We start from the raw sequence: 20097 nt of genomic DNA, 5'->3' as shown, positions 1-20097 counted from the left end.
CTAAAGTATAGACCTGTACAGTATGTGCGCATAAGGGAGATGCCTTCTTTTTACTCAAGTGAATATGTTTCAAAGTGTGGTGTTTAGAAATTGAGAAAGTCATGTCTGTATATACTTGTAACTTATGTTCTGCAAAAGTCTACAGAAAAGCTACTGGGCATGGGTATATACCGCACACACACACACACACACACACACACACACACACAAGCACTTCCATGTTTTATGGGGACTTTCCATTGACAAAATTATTTTTATACTGTACAAACTGTATATTCTATCCCCTAACCCTAAAAATCACAGAAAACGTTCTGCATCCCATTCATTATATCATGTCCCTCCCAGTATGATTATATATAATATATATATATATAATATTATATAAGTAATTCTAAGTTTAATATATTTTAATTTAATTAATATAATGCAATTAATGTAATACTACTGTTATTAACTAATGTTGTGAAATATTACCCACATACAGTAATGTACATATTAGAGTGATATAATTAACTTTTTTTTTTCTAAATACATAGTCACAACATACACCATGTTTTTACAAGACACAGAACAATCCTGTCTTCATGTATTATTTTATTAGGCAGTTGTATTTACAAATCATCTTTTTAATTGTAAATTATCAGTAATTTTCTGTAAATGTACATTGGCAAGCCTCTGTCAGGTGCATCTCTTCACAGATAATCAACATAAATGCAGTTAAGAGAAGTACATCAACAGATTCTCTAAACTTGTTTTCAAAGGCTGAAATTGTTCCCTAATGATAAGGAAGAGTAATCATTTGAATGAGACTACTGCGCGGGGAAACACATTTCGAAAGAAAGAAAAAAGGTAAAGGGGACAGCGCAAAACCAAACAATTTCTCTGGATTTGTCTTAAGCTGGCTTACAAAGCATAGATTGTCAAGTTTTAGCTTTAAAGTCTCATTAATAAAGAATTTGAAATGACAATTGAAGTGCAGTTTTGAACAAAAAAGACTATCTTTTTTTATTTATTTATATATATATATATATATATATATATATATATATATATATAGGAAACTAGACATGAACATGTAACAAATACTCAAGAATTCCATCAGTCAAATCAGAGATTTACAGGCCTATTTTTCCTTTTTCTTTTGGAGAATATGATGTTGCTGCATTTGTTAGGACCAATCAAGTTATCCTCATCAATCAAGTTATACTTTGTGGTAAGAATGTGCATTAAGACATTCTTCTTGCTTAAATCACATGACTTGTAAATGAGCTGTGCCAAACAAATAAAAGTATGAATTTATTGTTTAAAAACGATTAATTATATAATCAATTTGAACAGCTGGAGCTCCAGACAGGCAAATAAACTATTTAAAAACCATATTGTTTTCATTGCATTCTGTGGAACATAAAACACTGATCTGAAGGATTCTTCCAGTCAGTAAGCTCCTACATAAAATATTTGTTTTATTCATGTTGACATGTTGACCTTTCTTTGTTAACTTACGATGGCACATGAAGCCACATGCATGTAGGAGGAGCTTTCCGATTTTCAGATCTTTCAGATTATGAATTCACACTGGCTTTCAAACAAAGGAATAAGACAAAACTATGTGGCTCACTCAGCCACAGTTCGTCAATTTTTTTTAAAGGATATCTGCATATATGAGTTAATACATAAACTCATTCATTGTGGTGATTAACTATATTGGACACCTCAGCGGCACTTATCTTTGCAGCCTACATTTAAAACAAAACAAAAAAACTAAAGAAAGCTAAAGAAAGGGGGGTACAGAAACATTTGATTTAAGGAGTACTTATTGTTGAAGCAACCATTGTTTTGTAAAACAACTAAAATAATAGTAAAAAAAAATTTTTTTGATAAAGCAGTGTATGGAATAAAACATCTTACAGCGATATAATCAAACATTTCTTTGAAAAATAATAATAATCCAGTCCAATATCACAATTTCAGTACAATCTACAAACCCATTTAAAGCACTGATAAACATAAATCTGAATGCATGTTTAAATTCTGTATATACTTAAATTTAAGTAAAATGTGAGCAAATAGAAAAAAAGTCTAAGGTGTGACAAACAAACAAACAAACAAACAAAAATCTATGAAACAGAGGCAAGAACATTGCACTCCCTCAGGATAAATGGGTCTTACATTGGTCTCTTCCTTAAGAAAGGCTGACTTATCAAGTTGTCCCTTTGTGTTAAAGTGCCCACCATGTTAAATTGGCCCGTCCCAGCAGTGGCCCGCTATTTAAGTAGGCTCCTCTTAATCGAGTGCCCTTCCCAGTAGGCTGTGTCAATGGGATAACCAGTCATGACACTGGTCCACAAAAACTTGCAGGTAAAACTGTGCAAAAGCGCTTTGTCTCACTTGTCGGCCCACATGCCCACAAGGGCTCTTTCTCTATAGATCTCTTGGTCCACCAAGAATTGCAACAGCATTGTGTACAGTACAGCTAGCTCAGTGTATAACTCTATGCCTCACTCTCTGCAAGGAAATACTTGCTATAAAACCCGAAAAAGAATTGTAAAACCATCTCTAAAAGAGTATAGATACTATAAAGTGGCTTAGCAATCTTTCTGACACCTTGACTGTGGCACAAAAAACAACCTCCATCCTTTTCCCTTTTGCACCTTTTCTCAGTCCCCTTAAACAGGCTGATGCTGGCGACTGTACGGCCACAGACCATTCAGCTTGTTCATGCAAGTGGGATGCATGGAGTCTTGAGTCTGTCTGCATGCTTATTGCTCTAAAGACACTGAGAGAGAAAAAGAGAGACAAAAGAATAGAGATAGGAGGACTGCTGTGGATGAAGACAGACATCAGAGGATGAAGAGGTAGAGAGTATTCTAGAAGAAAGAGAAATCAAGCCAGAGAGTGAGAGGGAAGACGAGAGAGAGAAGACGAGAGAGAGAGAGAGAGAGAGAAGACGAGAGAGAGAGAGAGAGAGAGAGAGAGAGAGAGAGAGAAAGGCATCAGAGGAACCACAAGTTATCGCGCTAGCAGCTTGATGAGGTTGGCGCACATCTCAAAGAACTCTATGGTGTGACTTCCCGGCCGGGGGAGGATCTCTCCCCCAGTGGAATCCACTGAGGAGGTAAGAGAAGAAGCCAGAGAGCTTTCCACCGCTTTCCCTCCAGATATCGGAGGTGTGGAGGGTGCGGACGCATCGCCCTTTGTTGCGTCCTCACATTCGTTTTTCTCGTTCTTTAGGGTAGTCCGGTAGTTACCGACTGAGCCAGAGCGGTGAGGCGTGGCAGTCCCTGATTTTACTTCCATCATATCATCTGAAAGTAACAGAAGACATCAAATGGTGAAGTATGCAGAAAACACACCAGAACACGCCACAAGAGGGATGAGAATTGTAGGGAATTTTTCCTTTTAATGGTTGTTTCCTTTTAGTACAGTTAATAAAACAATATTTAAAAATAATCAAATAAATCTTAACATTTACAATTAGGGTTTTTTTTTATCTAAATTTATGCGATGAAAGTCAGGTCGACGTCGACTAGTCGCTGATGACGTCATGAATGAACAAATAAGCCTGAACCTCAAGCAGAGACTCGAACGCTGGTTGCCTTGTGCACAGCTATGGCAAATGAGCGCTGCTCTCAAGACTATTGCTCCTACATAACAGCTTATTTTTTATCAGTTCTTTTTTCTTTGGGTTATATTTTTCACTTCTGCTCATTCTAAATCAGATACAGAAAAAGTAGCACAGTAAAGATTATTACATTTATATGAATGCATTAGTGAGAGAGCGATTGCATGTGAATTAATTCTTCCTGGCAGCGTCTCTAATAATAGTGAAGTTGTGGTTTTTAGTTACTTAGGCCTTTTATTCACACCTGCCTTGTTTGGTTCGATTGAATCGAACTCTAGTTCGTTTCCACCCTTGGTGCGGACCTTTTGGGCAGGTGTGAATACAGCAATCGAACTCGGGTGCGGACCAAACAATCGAACCGAGACCCAGCTGAAGAGGTGGTCTCGGTACGGTTCCAAACGAACTCTGGTACGGTTCGTTTACGATGTGAACATGAACCGACCCAATTGCAAGAAAGCACTGCGCCTTTACGTTCATTTAATTATTTGACTGCTCTTATGCTCTTATGAGGATACTTAACACAACGGACATTTTGGCATAATGGTTTGTGTTACTGTTCGTTCAAGTGCGAAAGAGAATTCCATTCCGGCGCGCTGTCTGGCCACACGATACTGTTGCGCATCTTTCTGCGCGTCGTGTGTGCATCATTGGAATGGAATGAATGAATGAGTGTGTGCATCAGGACATTCACATACAGAGCGTTCTCTTTAGTCTAATCGCACATAAATGCTAGACGGAACCGTCTTGCAGCACATTGTCGTCTTCTCAATCCGAATTACAACATCGTATAGAATGATGACATTGTCATTAGTTTCTTCACATTGCGTTTGTAGAGCATAACACAAAATCAGTAAAAGAACAAATATTGCAGTATGAAATATCTCCATGCTGAGCCTTTTTTTTGCACTTCCCGATTTCTCAACTTGAGAATCCTTGTCCAATGAATGGACGACCTTAGCACAGTTTAGTTTTGTTTACAAATTTTGGTTCACTTGCAAAAAGAGCAGTGTGAAAGCCAACCGTACCAAACCAAAAAAAAATAAACTTTTTATTTGGTCCGGACCAAAGCAGGTGGTATCGGACTTTCCTGGTGTGAATACACCCTAAGATTATATGCTAGAACTTTTCAGTTTCTAAGCTATTTTATTGATAAATCACAGAACAGTGTTTTTTTCACAGAACAGTGTTGACAAAATTTCAGATTACACAAATACAAACGAAATACAAACTGAATGTTTCTGTGTGCATGATCTGCACGTGATGTGTGAGTTACTGTTTGTGTGTGTGTGCGAGTAACAATGCAGCATTAGTTTAGAACGGTGATTAACTCACGTGTACAATAAGCTGTGCATACATAAAACGTGCATTCAACTGATCAATTTTGAGCATCCAGATGGTATAATCAAACATGTATTGTGGAGGACTGACTGTTGGAAACGGAGCATAAAAGTGGACTTCAAATATTTATTATCCTGTAGCGCACTCTATAGGCCATGGCGACATCAAGCTTAAAAGAGTCATGGCAGAGCATTAAAGTCAACTAGTCTGTGCAACCCCTATTTACAATAAGAAACTACATAAACTTTGTTTACCCAAGCAGTATGTTGCCAGATCATGAGATTTTAGCAGAATAGACATCAATCAGAAGTAAATTTAATATTTTATTTAAATTTAATTTTAAGTTTCTTGCTGATGTAATTAACTACAATAACACAATGGCAATCCAATAATTGCTCCAACATTTTAAGTAAAAATATTACATTTAAAAACATTTTATAAGATGCCACTGACTACAAAACTCATAATATGTAGTTACACAATGTCATATAAACAACCATTCAGTAACTACTCTAACTGATGTCTCACAAGCTTTACGTAGTGTATAACATAGTAACAGTTCAGAGAGCCCGATCTCATCCCAAGTCGTCATATACTGACGCTTTTGACATTTCGTCTACATCAAACGCACATGGCACCCTTTAGCGTCAATATGAGACGCAGATAGATATGGGCCAGAAGGCGCCTCCTAGCGGTCTAACCCTAACCCTACCCCAGACCTAAACCTACCCATAACCGAACAAAGCTCTGTGCGTGTCATATTGACGCTAAAGGGTGCCATGTGCGTTTGATGTAGACGAAATGTCAAAAGCGTCAGTATATAACGCCCTAGGATGAGAATGCGTTGGTTCAGACATGCTAAAAATAATACTTGTATTATTCAGTCAGATCTATTCAGTATTGATATTGTTACGTGTGATTGTCTATTTTCATTTTGTTATTGGTTATTGGTAAATTAAAGCAGTTATAAACAAATAATAAAATAAAACTAAACACTAAATAAAATTACACATAAGAGTGACAATTTTACCATCTATGCTCCTGAAGTCTAGTAAATATGTCCTGCTGTCCACCTGGTAGAGCTGGAGGCTCATCTTTGTATGTATGCCAGTGACTGGGTTCTTCCTCCGCACTCGCAAGTAATAAGGATTCACTACCTATCAAACCAAAGAGGACAAAAAAAAAAAAGAGGAGAGTTAACATATCTGACTGTAAAAGACATTCATATTTACCAGCATTTAACTTTAAAAAGGACTGTGCTGACAGGTTCATTCCACTGTAACATTTGCACTGTTTTGAGGAGGTCTGAATGGAATACTCCTGAACAGCAGTAAACACTGTTCAACTTGATAAGAGAGGCCGCTAAGAGATAAGACAAAGAATGAACACTCTTATAAACAAAGACAAAGGCCATTTCCATCCAAAACTGATGACTCACTCAGTCAAACATGCTTGAACTTCAGCCAGTTGAATTAAGACACAAACCATACAACGCCTTCAGCCACAGGCTAACATCAAAGAAGGTCTTTCTATGACGGCGGCAGATACATTACTTTGTCAGACAACATTTAATGGATATTCCTTTTATAGGATTTCCTCTTACTATAAACAAAACTGACATAAAAAACAAAACAATTCTCGTTTCAACCATATCCAACAGAGACCAGAATTCCACAGTGTACCTTTAATTTATACTATCATTCAAAAGTTTGAGGTTATTTAAAAAAATAAATAAATCAGCAAGGACCCACTAAATCAATCAAATGTGACAGTAAATACATTTACAATGTTACAAAAGATTTCTATTTTAAATAAAGGCTGTTCTTTTGAGCTTTCTATTCATCAAACAATCCTGGAAAAAAAATATATAAAATGCCATCACAGGAATAAATAAAACTTGAAAAAATTTTTTACCAAAAATTGTTCTTTTAAATTGTAAATTTAACATAACTACAGCCAAGAGACTACTTTCAAAAAAACTTTTTTTTTTTTTTGCACCAACCCCCAACTTTGGAACAGTAATGTACCATTAAAAAACAATTCTGTCCTTAATACTTCAGAGGCTCTGTTTACATTTTAGCTCCAGGCTATTCTAATAATGACTGTAAGATATGAAGATACCATACTGTAAAGTTTGTTGTTAACATTCTATTTGCTTACTCTGTAAGTGTGTGTGTGTGTGTGTGTGTGTGTGTGTGTGTGTGTGTGTGTGTGTGTGTGTGTGTGTGTGCGCGTGTGAGAAAGAGAGAAAGCGGTCAAGTCTTTTCTATTTATAGAATTTCACCAGAAGCCCCAAAACTCTTTCCCACAAGGAAGAGATGGAATTTACCCTAAGATCATGAACCTCAGGAGGATAAGCAGAAAAATGCATAGCAAAACATGCATTCGCTCCATTTATCTATTTTTACCACTCTTCCACCCTTTACTACTGCAATTTGTATATCCCTGGCCTAAACGGACTAACAGTTTTTTTGTCTGGATGCAATTTATTCACATAATCTGTTCCAAAACATGGCAACGCCCTATGAGTCGCCTTAAAGGTATAGTTATGCTGGACACCACTGACTTTTATTGTATGACTTTTATTTCAGTTGAAAAGTTCTTCAAAATATCTTCTTTTGAGTTCCGTAGAAGTCAGTCAGTCATACAGGTTTAGGATGACATGACGGTAAATTATGACAACTTTCATTTTTGGGTGAACTATCCCTTTAAATGCTGCAGTGATCTGAGAATTTTAAAGTCCAAATCAAACCACATGCACAGATGCTTACCTTCCACTCATAATCCAGCTGCTTCATAGCACGACAGACCTCACTCATGATATCATTCGGTCTGCTCTGGCTACGGATTCCCAGGTGCCACTTTGCCCGCCGAACACCAAGATGCTTAGACTTTTGGGGGTTAAGCTCATCCAGCGTGTGTCGAGGACGCGGTTGAGACTCGGCCACTAGGAATGGCACTCTTTCAGGATGAATCTTAGCAGAGTGATGAGCGGGCAGATCGTCTAGAAAGCTGTCTGGGGGGCTGGAGGCCAAATAGAAGTCTTTGGCCTCACTCATAATGCGGCGGTTGTCTATGATCAAGTGATAGGCCACAGCAAGAGGATCCTGGTGATTGCGACTGCAAAACAGGGGAGGATAAAGGCAGGACATATTAGAAAAACTAACACATATATGAAACAACAACCAGAACCCATGTATTTGTACAAGGTTTTGACATGGGGTTTGTTGAAGTGCCTTTGCACAGAATCCATCTTTCCTCAGTGATAGTATCTGGTGATGTTGCGGTTGGTGTTCGTTTGACACTTTCAGAAATTATTTATCTGGGGAGAATGTTCAGGGAGAGAGTATTGTGGTAGCTCCACCCATAGTAGTATCTGTACCCATAAAATATGAGGTTGAAAAGGCAACGATTAATTCCCTGATTTGTTTCCAGCTTGTGCAGTCAATGGCTAAACAACTATCTGAACATCAAGTTGTAGAGGTTCCACTAAATGATACCCTCTTTTCCTTGTCAGTTCAGGCAAACCAGAATCTAATGATGTGTTTGTGTCTGGAAGAATCTAGTGTAAAGCAATGATCGAATCTGTTAAAACACCTGAGGTTAATGTTCACTCCTGAGAATATTAGTTGTGCTGACCTTTCTAATGTTGATGGTTGTTCTCTAACCCCTCTTTTACAGATCTCTCAAGAGGAGTTCATTACAGCACAAGAGACAGACGACACTCTTAAACCTTTATTTTCTGCAGCAAGGTCTAAGGAGGGATCTGACAATCATTCTGAATCGTATTTCCTTGAAGATAGTCGACTTTGCCAAAAGTAGGAAATTCTTTGATGGAACCTAAAACCCAGATTGTAGTTCCCTTACACTTAGAGAAAAAATATTGCAATTGGCTCATCAAGGACTTGCTGGTCATACCGGGGTCTGAAAAACGGATTATGCGAAAGTTTTCAGTTTTTAGAACAAGATTGACTTTGTTGGTCCTTTGCCACGGTCTAGGACTGGTCATCATTATCGTCTAACAATAATGTGCCAGACTACCCGTTATCCTGCAACTTACCCATTAAGGTCCATCAATACTAATATCTTGAAAGCACTCACTAACTTGTCTATTTTTGGTATCCCAAAGCAATTCAATCTGATAAGGGTTCGAAGACAAGTATGTTGAGAGTTCTCAAAAGCCCTGCATCAACTTCAAGTTTCCCACAATATTTCTAGTGCTTCATCCAGAAAAGTCAGGGGGCTTTTGAAAGGTTTCATCCAACCTTGAAATCTCTTAAGATCATATTGTGTGAAACTTGATGCTGATTGGGAAGAGGGCTTGCCGTGGATGTTATTGGCTATACGAAGTAACCAAAGACAGCAGTGGTTTTAATCCAAATGAACTGGTGTTTGGGCATACAATATGATGACCTACTGCTATTTTAGCTGATGAATGGCAGACCTCTAAGCCTCCCGAAAATGTTGTAGACTACGTGAGTGGGTTTCGCTGTAGACTTTGAGGCACAAGCTATTGCTCAAAAGAAGTTGTGTAAATCTCAAACTAAAATGCAACAACTTTTTGACAAAGTTTGCTTTTCAAGCTAAGTTTAAAGGACCTTACAGTATAGCTAAGCGCCTTTCAGTTAATAATTATCTGCTGAATATTCTCAGGGGAAAGTAGATGGACGCCTTAACAACTCTGAAATTCTTACTGATTTGCCCTGTCATCTGTCTTATTTGGCAGAGAAAGAGAGGAATGACATTTTTTTTTGTTGGATTCTTTGCAGAATCTTTTTGAGGAGAGGTGTTATGGCCCCATTTTCCACATTCTGCCTCCTGGGGACAGTATGGTGTTGAAATGTGATTGGCAGGACCTGTGGAAGACTTCATTGTAAAATGTATTGATTTGTGGGTGGAGAGTATAAAAGTTTTTGGTGTCCTTCTCAACAGTACTTCCTCTTAAGGAACTGTTCTCCGGAGAAGTCATTTGCGCCAACTTGCTGTTTTTTCTTTTGTTTAATGTTTATCGATGTTTGTCACTCCAGTGGATTACTATTTTTCCTGTTATTGTTTAACCCTCTTGACATGGTGTTATTTTTGACATGTGATCCTCTTCATGTGACGGTCAAGAACGAGTTGCTCATTACAGATTAAAATAAATAAACAAATTAGCACAAACCTGTACAAGCAGTTGAGCACCTCCTCCTCAGTGCACTCAAACTTCTCACACACCTCCTTCAGCGCCTCCTCATCAATCATATTACTACTGTAAGCAGCGTCCTCCGGGAACAGATACTTGGGGAGATCTTGCTTAAACCACTCATCATCCCTGAGAATGGAGAGCAATGAACAGATAAAGAGAGATAATGTTGATTTGAACTTTTACAAATCTTACTCTCCACATCCTAATAGTTATGGAATTACTAAATGAAATAGACAGAGCTTGGCGTAGTTTCTGACCGGATCTCTTTGATGGTGGCTCTCTTCATGGGGTCCACTTGGAGCATGTGTTTCAAAAGGCTAATAACAGAGGGGTTCAGGTACTGAGGCGTGAAGAAGATTCCATCACAGATCTTCTTGAACAGTGTTGGCACGTGGTCGTCGTCAAACGGCAGCGTTCCGCACAACAGGGCATACAAAATCACTCCGCTGCTCCAGATGTCCACCTCAGGGCCTGCGTATAACCTGGATCAGAACAGCAAGATCCGTCAAGAGATAATCTGAATGAACTTCACAAAGCCATTTGAAACCGCACAGAGCATCATCTTAGAAGACGAGAGCAGGTTTTTGAAAAGATCATTTAATAATGAAATAATAATAAAAAAAAATTAAAAAAAATTACAGACACAGAGGTAAAAAGTACCTTCCAGAGATGACTTCCGGAGCAGCATAATTAGGAGAGCCGCAACTCGTCCTCAAGAATTCTCCATCCGACATCATGTTTGACAAGCCTGCATGAGGAAAAATCGAAGTCTGTATAGCTTGTGATATAAACATTAAAACAACCACCATGTTTCACAAATATGAAGAGTTCACATACCAAAGTCTGCAATCTTGGCGTTCATGTGCGCATCCAGCAGGACATTCTCAGGCTTGAGGTCTCTGTGCACCACCATATGTCTGTGGCAGTAATCCACCCCTGAGATGATTTGCTGGAACAGCCGCCTGCTTTCCTTCTCATCCAACTGACCAGAGAGACAGGACCATGTTTTATTTTAACATCTCCCATGTGGCCTAAACTGAACATTCTGCATCTACTGTTCCCCTGTTGCAACTTACTGTGCCGATTTTATGGACCCTGATATCCACAACTGTTCAAATGTTTGGGGTTGGAAATATTTCTTTTTATTTCTTATTAGTCTAATGTTCACCCAGACTGCATTTATTTGATAAAAAATACAGTAAAAACTATATTATTGTGAAATATTATTACAATTATTATTACAACAGAACTCTTTTCTATTTTTATACATTTTATTCCAGTGATGGCAAAGCTGAATTTTCAGCATCATTACTCCAGTTTCAGTGTCACATGACCCTTCAGAAATCATTCTAATATGCTGATTTGCTGCTCAAGAAACATTACTTAATATTATCAATGTTAAGAACAGTTGTGCTGCTTAACATTTGTGCAAACTGTGATTTTTTCTTTTAGGATTCTATGATAAATAGAAAAGTGGTTGCCGTGGAAACGAACAACAATGCCATAATGTGCTGAGTGACTTATGTGGACAAACTAATATTTGAGGAAATCTGTTTATAATAGATTATTAGGTTTGAACTTTTTGGTCCTATTGATTCAGTTGATTTGAATAAATGTCTATGGCTAACATAGCTTAAGTGAACGCTTAAAGGGTTAGTTTACCCACATTTTTTTATTCTGTCATTGATTACTCACCCTCATGTCATTTCAAACCCTTAACACTTTCGTTCATCGTAGGAACACAAATGAAATCTGAGAGCTTTCTGTCCAGACTTCTACGCAAATACCACTTTGATGCTTCAAAAAGTTCATAAAACTAATCCATATGAATTGAGTGGTTTAGTCCAAATTTTTCTGAAGAGACACAAGTGCTTTATATGATGAACAGATTGAATTTAGGCTTTTATTCACATATAAACTTTGATCAGCGAACATAAACCGGAGCTTTGCTCAACCGAACCTGTTTGACGTGCGAGAACAAACCTCTTGCTGAAGCTCAAACATGCTGCATAATACGTGAGAATGAACCTCATTGGTTTTTGCTGAAGCTCAGACTGATGTGTGAGTTGATGAATGTTTATATGTGAATAAAAGCCTAAATTCACACTGTTCATCATATAAAGTGATCGTGTCTCTTCAGAAAATTTGGACTAAACTGCTCAATTCATATGGATTAGTTTTACAATCTCTTTATGAAGTGTCATTTGCGTAGCTGTCTTTGGAGGGACAGAAAGCGCTCAGATTTCGTCAAAAAGATCACATTTGTGTTCTGAAGATGAACGGAAGTCTTATGGGTTTGGAACGACATGATGGTGAGTAATTAATGACAGAATTTTCCTTTTTGTGGTGATCTAAGTATGTATTTGACCTGTTTTAGCAGCATTCATAGATTAACGAATTCAAATAGTGGGATATAAAGACTGCCTCCGGGGGGCGAGGGGGGGTTACACTAGTCGGTTACAAAATGTTCATTTCACCATTGATGGAGTTAGTCATTGCCCACATCCCTAGATTGTACTTCCACTTTCAGCAGAACTATGATGCTTTAGCAATTACAGTGGCATTTAATCTCTCACTTCCTGCTGGCCTCTTTGCTTTGCAAAACTGAAATGCTTGAATTATAAGATGATATTTCAAAAAAGTAAATGTTTTTTTTTTTTCACTGGAGGTTCTCCAGTGACAGCACAAAAGACTCAACTATACAACAATTAAATGAACAGTTGATTGTTTTTATCATCATAAAAGCAATTCATTTTCCAGTCTTAATCATAACCTACAAATTAAAAAGCTGTACCTTTCCATTTTTACAGATGTAGTCGAAGAGTTCTCCTCCTGAAACATATTCCATTACCATGAAGATGTCTGTTGGTGTGCTGATGACTTGGTAACTGCCAAACAAAAACAAAAAAGCAGAAATTTGTAGAGAATACATGTGTTTGCTTCTGCAGTCACAGCAAAATGCATCTGAATGATGAAAACATCTCAAATGTAAATGTAAAGCTTTTAAGATCTACAACACTCTAAACAAGAAAACATATTCCCTTTCTTGTACTGGTTAAGTAATGAATTCAGGCATATTTTAACAGTTAGGTTTTTAGTTTTAATGCTAGTTAGCAATGCTAGATTGTACACTTATACTATTTTTTTGTGTGTGTATATTTACTGAATAATAAAATAAGATAAATAATAAACTATTCACTATTCATTTTATGGAAAATGTCAATGAATCCCTAATGGTTTTGGAGCAAGTCTGGATAGCTTCGACATTTCCTTGTATTATCTGGCCAGAGTAAAGGTCTTTATCATTGACCTCAAAATAAAACATCAACAGACAAACAGCTCACACGTAAATAAACAGACACAGACCAAAATCAAGGAGACAGACAGAAAATAATTGTTCAGAACATGAAAGACAAATATTCTCTATAATGGGAGGAAATGAAAATCCTCCCTTCTCTTTTCCATCCACTTTAATTCTGTGACTGTCTTGCCTCATTCCATGCCACAAAAGAAAAAAGAAGAAAAAATAGAAGCAAAGTCCCCAGAGAAGCAAAACCAGTCCACAGATGCTGGGTCTCATTCTAATCAAGTTTGTTCCTCTTTTACTTATGACTCTGGGATAGATATACATAAAAAATTAAATAAACTCAAAATGATTATCTGTAGGTCAAATAGGTGCGCATTCTAGCCCCTAAATAAAATACTGCATTATCTGTGAATTAGAATTCAGAGGGAATGAATCTGCCATGGAAACAGAAATGCGTTTGGTGATTTTTCATTGCATGGGAAACGAGAGAAAGGGAATGAAGGGAAAAAAATGATCAATTTGAGAAAAACAAATCCACTAAAGCCTCTAAATCAAGGGAAGAGATGCACTAACTTTATCTGCCGATAGTACGATTGAGAAAAAAAAAACTCTACCAAATAATGCCGTAAACTTTACAGGGAACCCTCTCATTTGGTACATTGCTATAATATTAGAGGTTAGAATTAGCCCAAACTATTATATTGAACTGGTATTCATTTTCATATATAATAATTACACTCAAATAAAAACAGTTGCACATAAGGTAGTTTTTATAAACACTTACATTTAAAATTCATTACGAAATTCAAACAATAACCACCGTTTTGGAGCTTGTAAATGTGACGTGACAGATCGCTGACAGATCTCAGTTCAAGCGGCATGTGAACCGATCATCCGTTACTCTTTACTACTAGTTAACAGTAAAAAACACGAATGATCAATAGGTAATTTGAAAGATACAGTTCAACTTACCGAAATTTAATAAAATTGATCGATCAGTGTTTTTCAACCGCGGAAAGAGGTCCATAAAACAGCTGGAGAACAATATGTCACGTAACATTACATTTACCTCAGGAAAGCCATTTAATAACCATAGCACGTTAGTTGGACTTAAAAAATTGCTATAGAGAGGAGTATTTTGCTAAATATGATAACTATATTACATATTTATTATATTTTTATCTATATCATTAAAGTATTATAACGTTGTTATTATAAAAAAATGCATTATATTTAATTTGAGATGTTATTTTTAACCTTTAATAATAATACCAGCTGACAGGGCTCTGTATGTTTACAGCAATAGGTGAGATAATTTTTCTCCAAAACAAAATAACATAACACATTAACGTATCTACTGTACCTAATATTTATCCAAAGGAATCAATATTGAATCAAGATCAGAATCAAATCACAAGAATTGCATTGAATTGAAATTGTGAAATTTGTGTCAAGCAATAATAAAAACAGTAGCATACCAGTGATTGTACCATGTAAACATTGTTGTCACTAAACTTAATAAAATTCTGTTAAGTTACCAAATGTTTTGACAATCACAATACACTTATTGTGATGAAAGTTTTTTTGTTTGTTTTTTACATATCCCCAATCCACCCATTTTATATTATGTTACGTTACATTTTCACTGTTTACAAAGGCAGGGCCTGCCATCTTGTCTTTTTAGCTTGTTGTTTCTGATTGCACTTTAACCCTAAGGGGGAAATCCAGATCAAATCCCAGAAGGGAAATCAAAACAAAATAAAGTTAAAACTAGTTTTGAACATAGTTTTTTTAGGCCATATCGCCCAGCCCTACTTTTTGATGTTTATGCATGTTGCTATATCCTATATTAAGTGGAAGAAAAGACTTGCTCCACGCTGCCATCTGAACTGAGGCACTACAGCAATCTGTCACGTCACATTTAAGAGCGTCAAAACCCCATTTATTGTTTGAATTTTGTGATAAAATGGACAGAATTTGAAAGCTAAGACTGTTTCTTATCAGAAGTAACAGAGCACAATGCTTTTTGCGGGTGAATTATAACTGCAACAAATTATGTTTGGTGTAGGGAAATACCATGGACCTGACAACCCTGGCTTAAACCAAGGGTGATTCATAGAGTCAAATAGATCCTGCTTTAACGTTGATATTTTCTAACTGGCGTTATTAACAGCCTTAGACAGGCTAGAATTCAATGCAAGACATTTTCTTCACACACAGTATGAGTTGCAGTCTGACACGTTTTTTCCGCCCCCTTTTGATTGACAGGATATAAGCAGCTCTGATCATCGGCTGTTTTTAAACAATCGACCGATGACCGATAGTGAAAATAATTGCTTTTATTGGCCGATACATCGGTTCATCCCTGATCAAGGGTACACGTTCTTAACAAATAGGTCATGGATGTTACTCACAGTTTGATTATATGCGGGTGGCGGAAGAGTTTGAGGTTCTGGATCTCACGTCGAATCTTCCCCACCACATCCAGACTGCGAATCTTCTGCCGGTTTAGAATCTTTACCGCCACCTGATGCTTGGTCAACTCATGCTGGCCAACTGCACAGACAGATTATAGAAGGTCAATGAAAAATATACAATAAAATTCACAATGTATTTATGAAAAAGACACACAAATTCAATGTAGAAGCAACTGTCCTATCAATCTTTAAAGAAGATCTTCTAGAATTACCCATTTACTCTAACTCAAAATCAATGCCGGTGGGTTGCATGTCTGTTCTGAGAAGGAAAAATTGTTTTTTGTAAATAATAAAATGCAACCAACCATGTAATCATGCATAGTTACAATACTTCCGAGCAAAAAGCATTTCCTGTATATTTTTTGCTGTTGCTGTCAAAATTGTACAAACTCATCTGTCAATTGGTAAGTTAATATGGCTAATACTAGCCCAATACTTTAATTCACCCAGTGTTTGTGCCATGCTGGTAAATCACTAGTTTGCTGTTGTAAGCATTTACATAGTAGGTCCATTTTACTTGTCAGCCTAATCAGTTTTCAGATTGTTAAAGGGATACTCCACTTTAAAATGAAAATTCTGTCATCATATACTCTCACCCTCGTGTTGTTTCAAACCTGTATGAATTTCTTTCTTCTGCTGAACAGAAAGGAAGATATTTAGAAGAATGTCAGTAACCAGACAGTTTCTGGTCTCATTGACTTCCATAGTAGGAAAGAAATATACTATGGAAGTCAATGAGACCAGAAACTGTCTGGTTACTGACATTCTTCTAAATATCTTCCTTTCTGTTCAGCAGAAGAAAGAAATTCATAAAGGATTGAAACAACATGAGGGTGAGTATATGACGACAGAATTTTCATTTTAAAGTGGAGTATCCCTTTAAGCCAATGCTGTTTATGCTAATAATAAAAAATAATAATAAAAAAAAAATATATATATTATACAACTTTGGTACTGCCCTTGGTTGAGGATAAATGACAGTAAAATACTGTCAAACTGCTGAACCGCAGAATGTGTGATGTAAAGGAGTCAACAACTTTGAAGCGTGCATTAACATTACAGTGCCAGTAATGTGTAAAGTGCGCCGCATATTTATTAAATGTTTCCATGAACTGTTTTTATATTATGGGCAAATGCCTTGCAAACCAGCTTCTTATAAGGCTGGATTTTGCTGCATTAGTAAGTTCTGAAAGCTGTACATTGAAGTTTGAACTGTTCCCAGAAGCTGTATATGTTCTCAGTCAACTTGCAACATTTAAAACACCCTGCCTGCTTTAACTAGACTGCTCTAGTTATGCATTAACACAACACCCAGTCATGCAGAGGGAACTGTGTGTGAGTGTCCTAGACCCCGTAGACCTAACAGAGCACTACTAGCCTATTCGTCTTTATGAAGGCTATTGTGTTTGATTGATAGGGTTAGTAGTTTCCATGTTTTGTCAGCAATGTACATGTATCAACTTCTCTGTTTCCCAAAGACCCTTATTTATGAAATATTTGACCTAAACAACATACTTCCTTTCTTTAAAGGTTGGCATCATGTATTGCGCCATAATACAGGAAGATTCATTGATGATTCAATAATTGCATTGCTCTGAGAGGCACAACAAGCTGGAAGCCATGATTTACTATTTTCTCACTGTTGTTCAGCAGGCATTTCATGATTGCATCAGACTTTGTGGGGGGAAAAAACATGATTGAGAAAGAATGGGATTTTAGAAATGCCATCAACTGCTGGGTGCTTCTGGGCAAGGTTAGTCATAAGAAGTGTAACAAATATTTAAATGAATCTGTTGATTCTGTCTTCAATTAAACAGATTTAAAAAATAAATTATTTTAAGAAAGTTTCTTCATCCTGCCTGATGTTGTCCTTCAAACAGTGTGCAAACTAAATCATTTATGTAGGCTGTTATAGTGCAAATAATGGTTTAAAATATAAACATTACATTCTAAAACTTGAGCACCATAATAGAGTGAAAAAATAAAAGATGCATATTACCCATAGATATGCGTTATTCACTACTATAAAGTCACGTGACTGGCGGATGATTTCCCTGCGCAGGCGTGATTAAACCATAATACATTTTGTTATCTATTATTATCGACTAGTTGTTGCAGCCCTATATATAAGATAAACCTAGCCTGAATAATACGAATGTCATTAACCTGGCATGAATATACAGTAGGCTACATTCTGGATTAATTAAGTTACAAAAACACGATCCTTTTAATTCATCTTACTCACAGCATGCAAAATGAGTTTTGGCAAATAATTAATGTCTCTTGTCATTTTGACAGACTTTCTGAAAGCTGGATCTGCGGTTGACGTTTGGCCTGTGCACGAGCGCATCCATCAGTCCCCACCAACTGCAACTTCAGAACACCAATAATCACTCCATAAACCGTGAAGCTAACCATGTTAGCTGCGACCAATCCATCTACAAACCACACAAACATATCGCATGCGTGCGACTATTCAGAAAACAACGGAAGCATCGATCGGCTGACACTATCAACAGCGAAAAACGCAGAGAGCTCCGTTGTTTAATGTTTGTTTCATGACTACACTGTTATTAGCCAACAAGTGCTGCTGCTGCTTTAGCCGCATTTAAAGACTCGATCATCTCGTTTAGCTTTACCGTCTTTACCACAGCAATAACCCAAAACATCTTGGACAGTTTTACCTTTGACTTTTCCAAACGTTCCCACTCCTAGCGTGTCTCCAAGAATATAATGTCCAATTTTCACCCTGCCTTCATGTTTCTGTTTGTCCGTCGCCATCTTCGCTCTGTCTGAGGCCCTACCTGAGAGAGGCAGCAGCGGGACGGTGACGGGAGGGAGCGGCGTCTCTACTGACAACTACCGGTACAGAAGAGCGCGCCAAAATACCCAGCTCCAAACACTTGGATTAATGTTGAAGACATTATTACAAAATGTTAACTAATTATAATTATTAAAATAAACGATTTAATTATTATTATTACTGATATTATTATAGCTGGAATAAGTGATTAACTGGCAACATTTGCTTTTTTTTTTTTTTTTACTGAGGTACACTATTGGATTCCAAAGATGTAGGAATTATTTTGAGATAATCACAATCAATCAATAAATAAACCCACCATAAAATGTCCTGGGAAGAAAAAAGAAATTTGGGTAAAAAAACAACAACAACAACAAAAAACACAACTTTACTCAAACGTTTTATTTGGTTCCCAAAATAACCAAATGGGGAACATAATATTCAGTGTTTTCTGGGATGTGTGTGTGTGTGTGTGTGTGTATATATACATACATATTTCTTGTTAATATCTTTCATTACTCTTGCAAGACCAATATGCTAGCCCACTGAACGTTATAGATATAAGTGATTTAATAACAAAGCCTTAAAAGGCATTCAGACATTAATTCTTTGGAGGAGTTAAAGACGATTACATATTGACTCGTTGCATCGTCTGGGAAAAGATAATGATGACGGTAATCACAAAGATGACACCAATAATGATGGCAGCAACATTTAGGCGTCGAGCTCTCCTGCCATAAGACCGTGCCGATGCGTAGTCTCCAAGCAATCTGCTGTCCCTGGCCTGACACACATAACACGTATATTACCTTAAGGTATTTGAAAAGCAGCAGGAAAATGATATAATGAAATAGGCCTATATGTTTTACTTACCTTTATTGAGTTGTAAAATGCTCCAAACCCAAGGCAGCATGGGTTACAGAAGTGAAGACTGAATGTGGAAAAAACTATATCATCATTGAGTTTTTGCTCAGGCATGGACAGTATCACTGGATGAGCAGTGCAGACTCTATTGCCCTGCATCGGGATCCCGCCAGCTGCTGGGTAGTTCTGCATCGCCATGTCAATTCAAGGACAACAAGTTGCTCACAGTGATGTCTGTAAGTGTTCAGCTCTCTTTTATAAAGAGCTCGCCTCCAACTGGTGTGTGTGTTTTACAGTGTTAAGGAGCATTGGGTGGAGATAAAGTGAAGTTCCCCCCAAAACATATTGTCTAGGAGTAGCTGATCTTTTTTTGTGTGTGTGATGCTTTCATTTTTGGCTGAACTATCTCTTTAAAAAAGTACTTAATGTTTTTGACAGAGACACACACCAACAAAGATGTTTTTATGTGTGTAATGTATAAACATCTTTGTTGGCACTGAC

The 20097-nt window shown here is 37.1% G+C and overlaps 1 protein-coding gene across 1 annotated transcript; it reads right to left on the bottom strand.

Annotated features, from left to right (window-relative positions):
- Nucleotides 1–579: 579 nt before the first annotated feature.
- prkaa1 (protein kinase, AMP-activated, alpha 1 catalytic subunit) lies at nucleotides 580–18772 on the bottom strand. The gene is made up of 10 exons (XM_082169365.1): nucleotides 18614–18772; nucleotides 15867–16008; nucleotides 12940–13033; nucleotides 10983–11127; nucleotides 10806–10893; nucleotides 10403–10627; nucleotides 10122–10271; nucleotides 7732–8080; nucleotides 5991–6117; nucleotides 580–3305 (listed from the first exon to the last, which is right to left on the bottom strand). The coding sequence occupies exons 1-10, from the start codon at nucleotides 18708–18710 to the stop codon at nucleotides 3010–3012; spliced, it is 1713 nt and encodes a 570-aa protein (XP_082025491.1). The 5' UTR covers nucleotides 18711–18772; the 3' UTR covers nucleotides 580–3009.
- Nucleotides 18773–20097: the final 1325 nt, after the last annotated feature.

Source organism: Leuciscus leuciscus, assembly GCF_965113295.1.
Source record: "Leuciscus leuciscus genome assembly, chromosome: 5".
In the NCBI taxonomy this organism is placed as follows: Eukaryota; Metazoa; Chordata; class Actinopteri; order Cypriniformes; family Leuciscidae; genus Leuciscus; species Leuciscus leuciscus.
The sequence above is the reverse complement of the archived record's forward strand: the minus strand, read 5'-3'. Positions and strand labels throughout refer to the sequence as shown.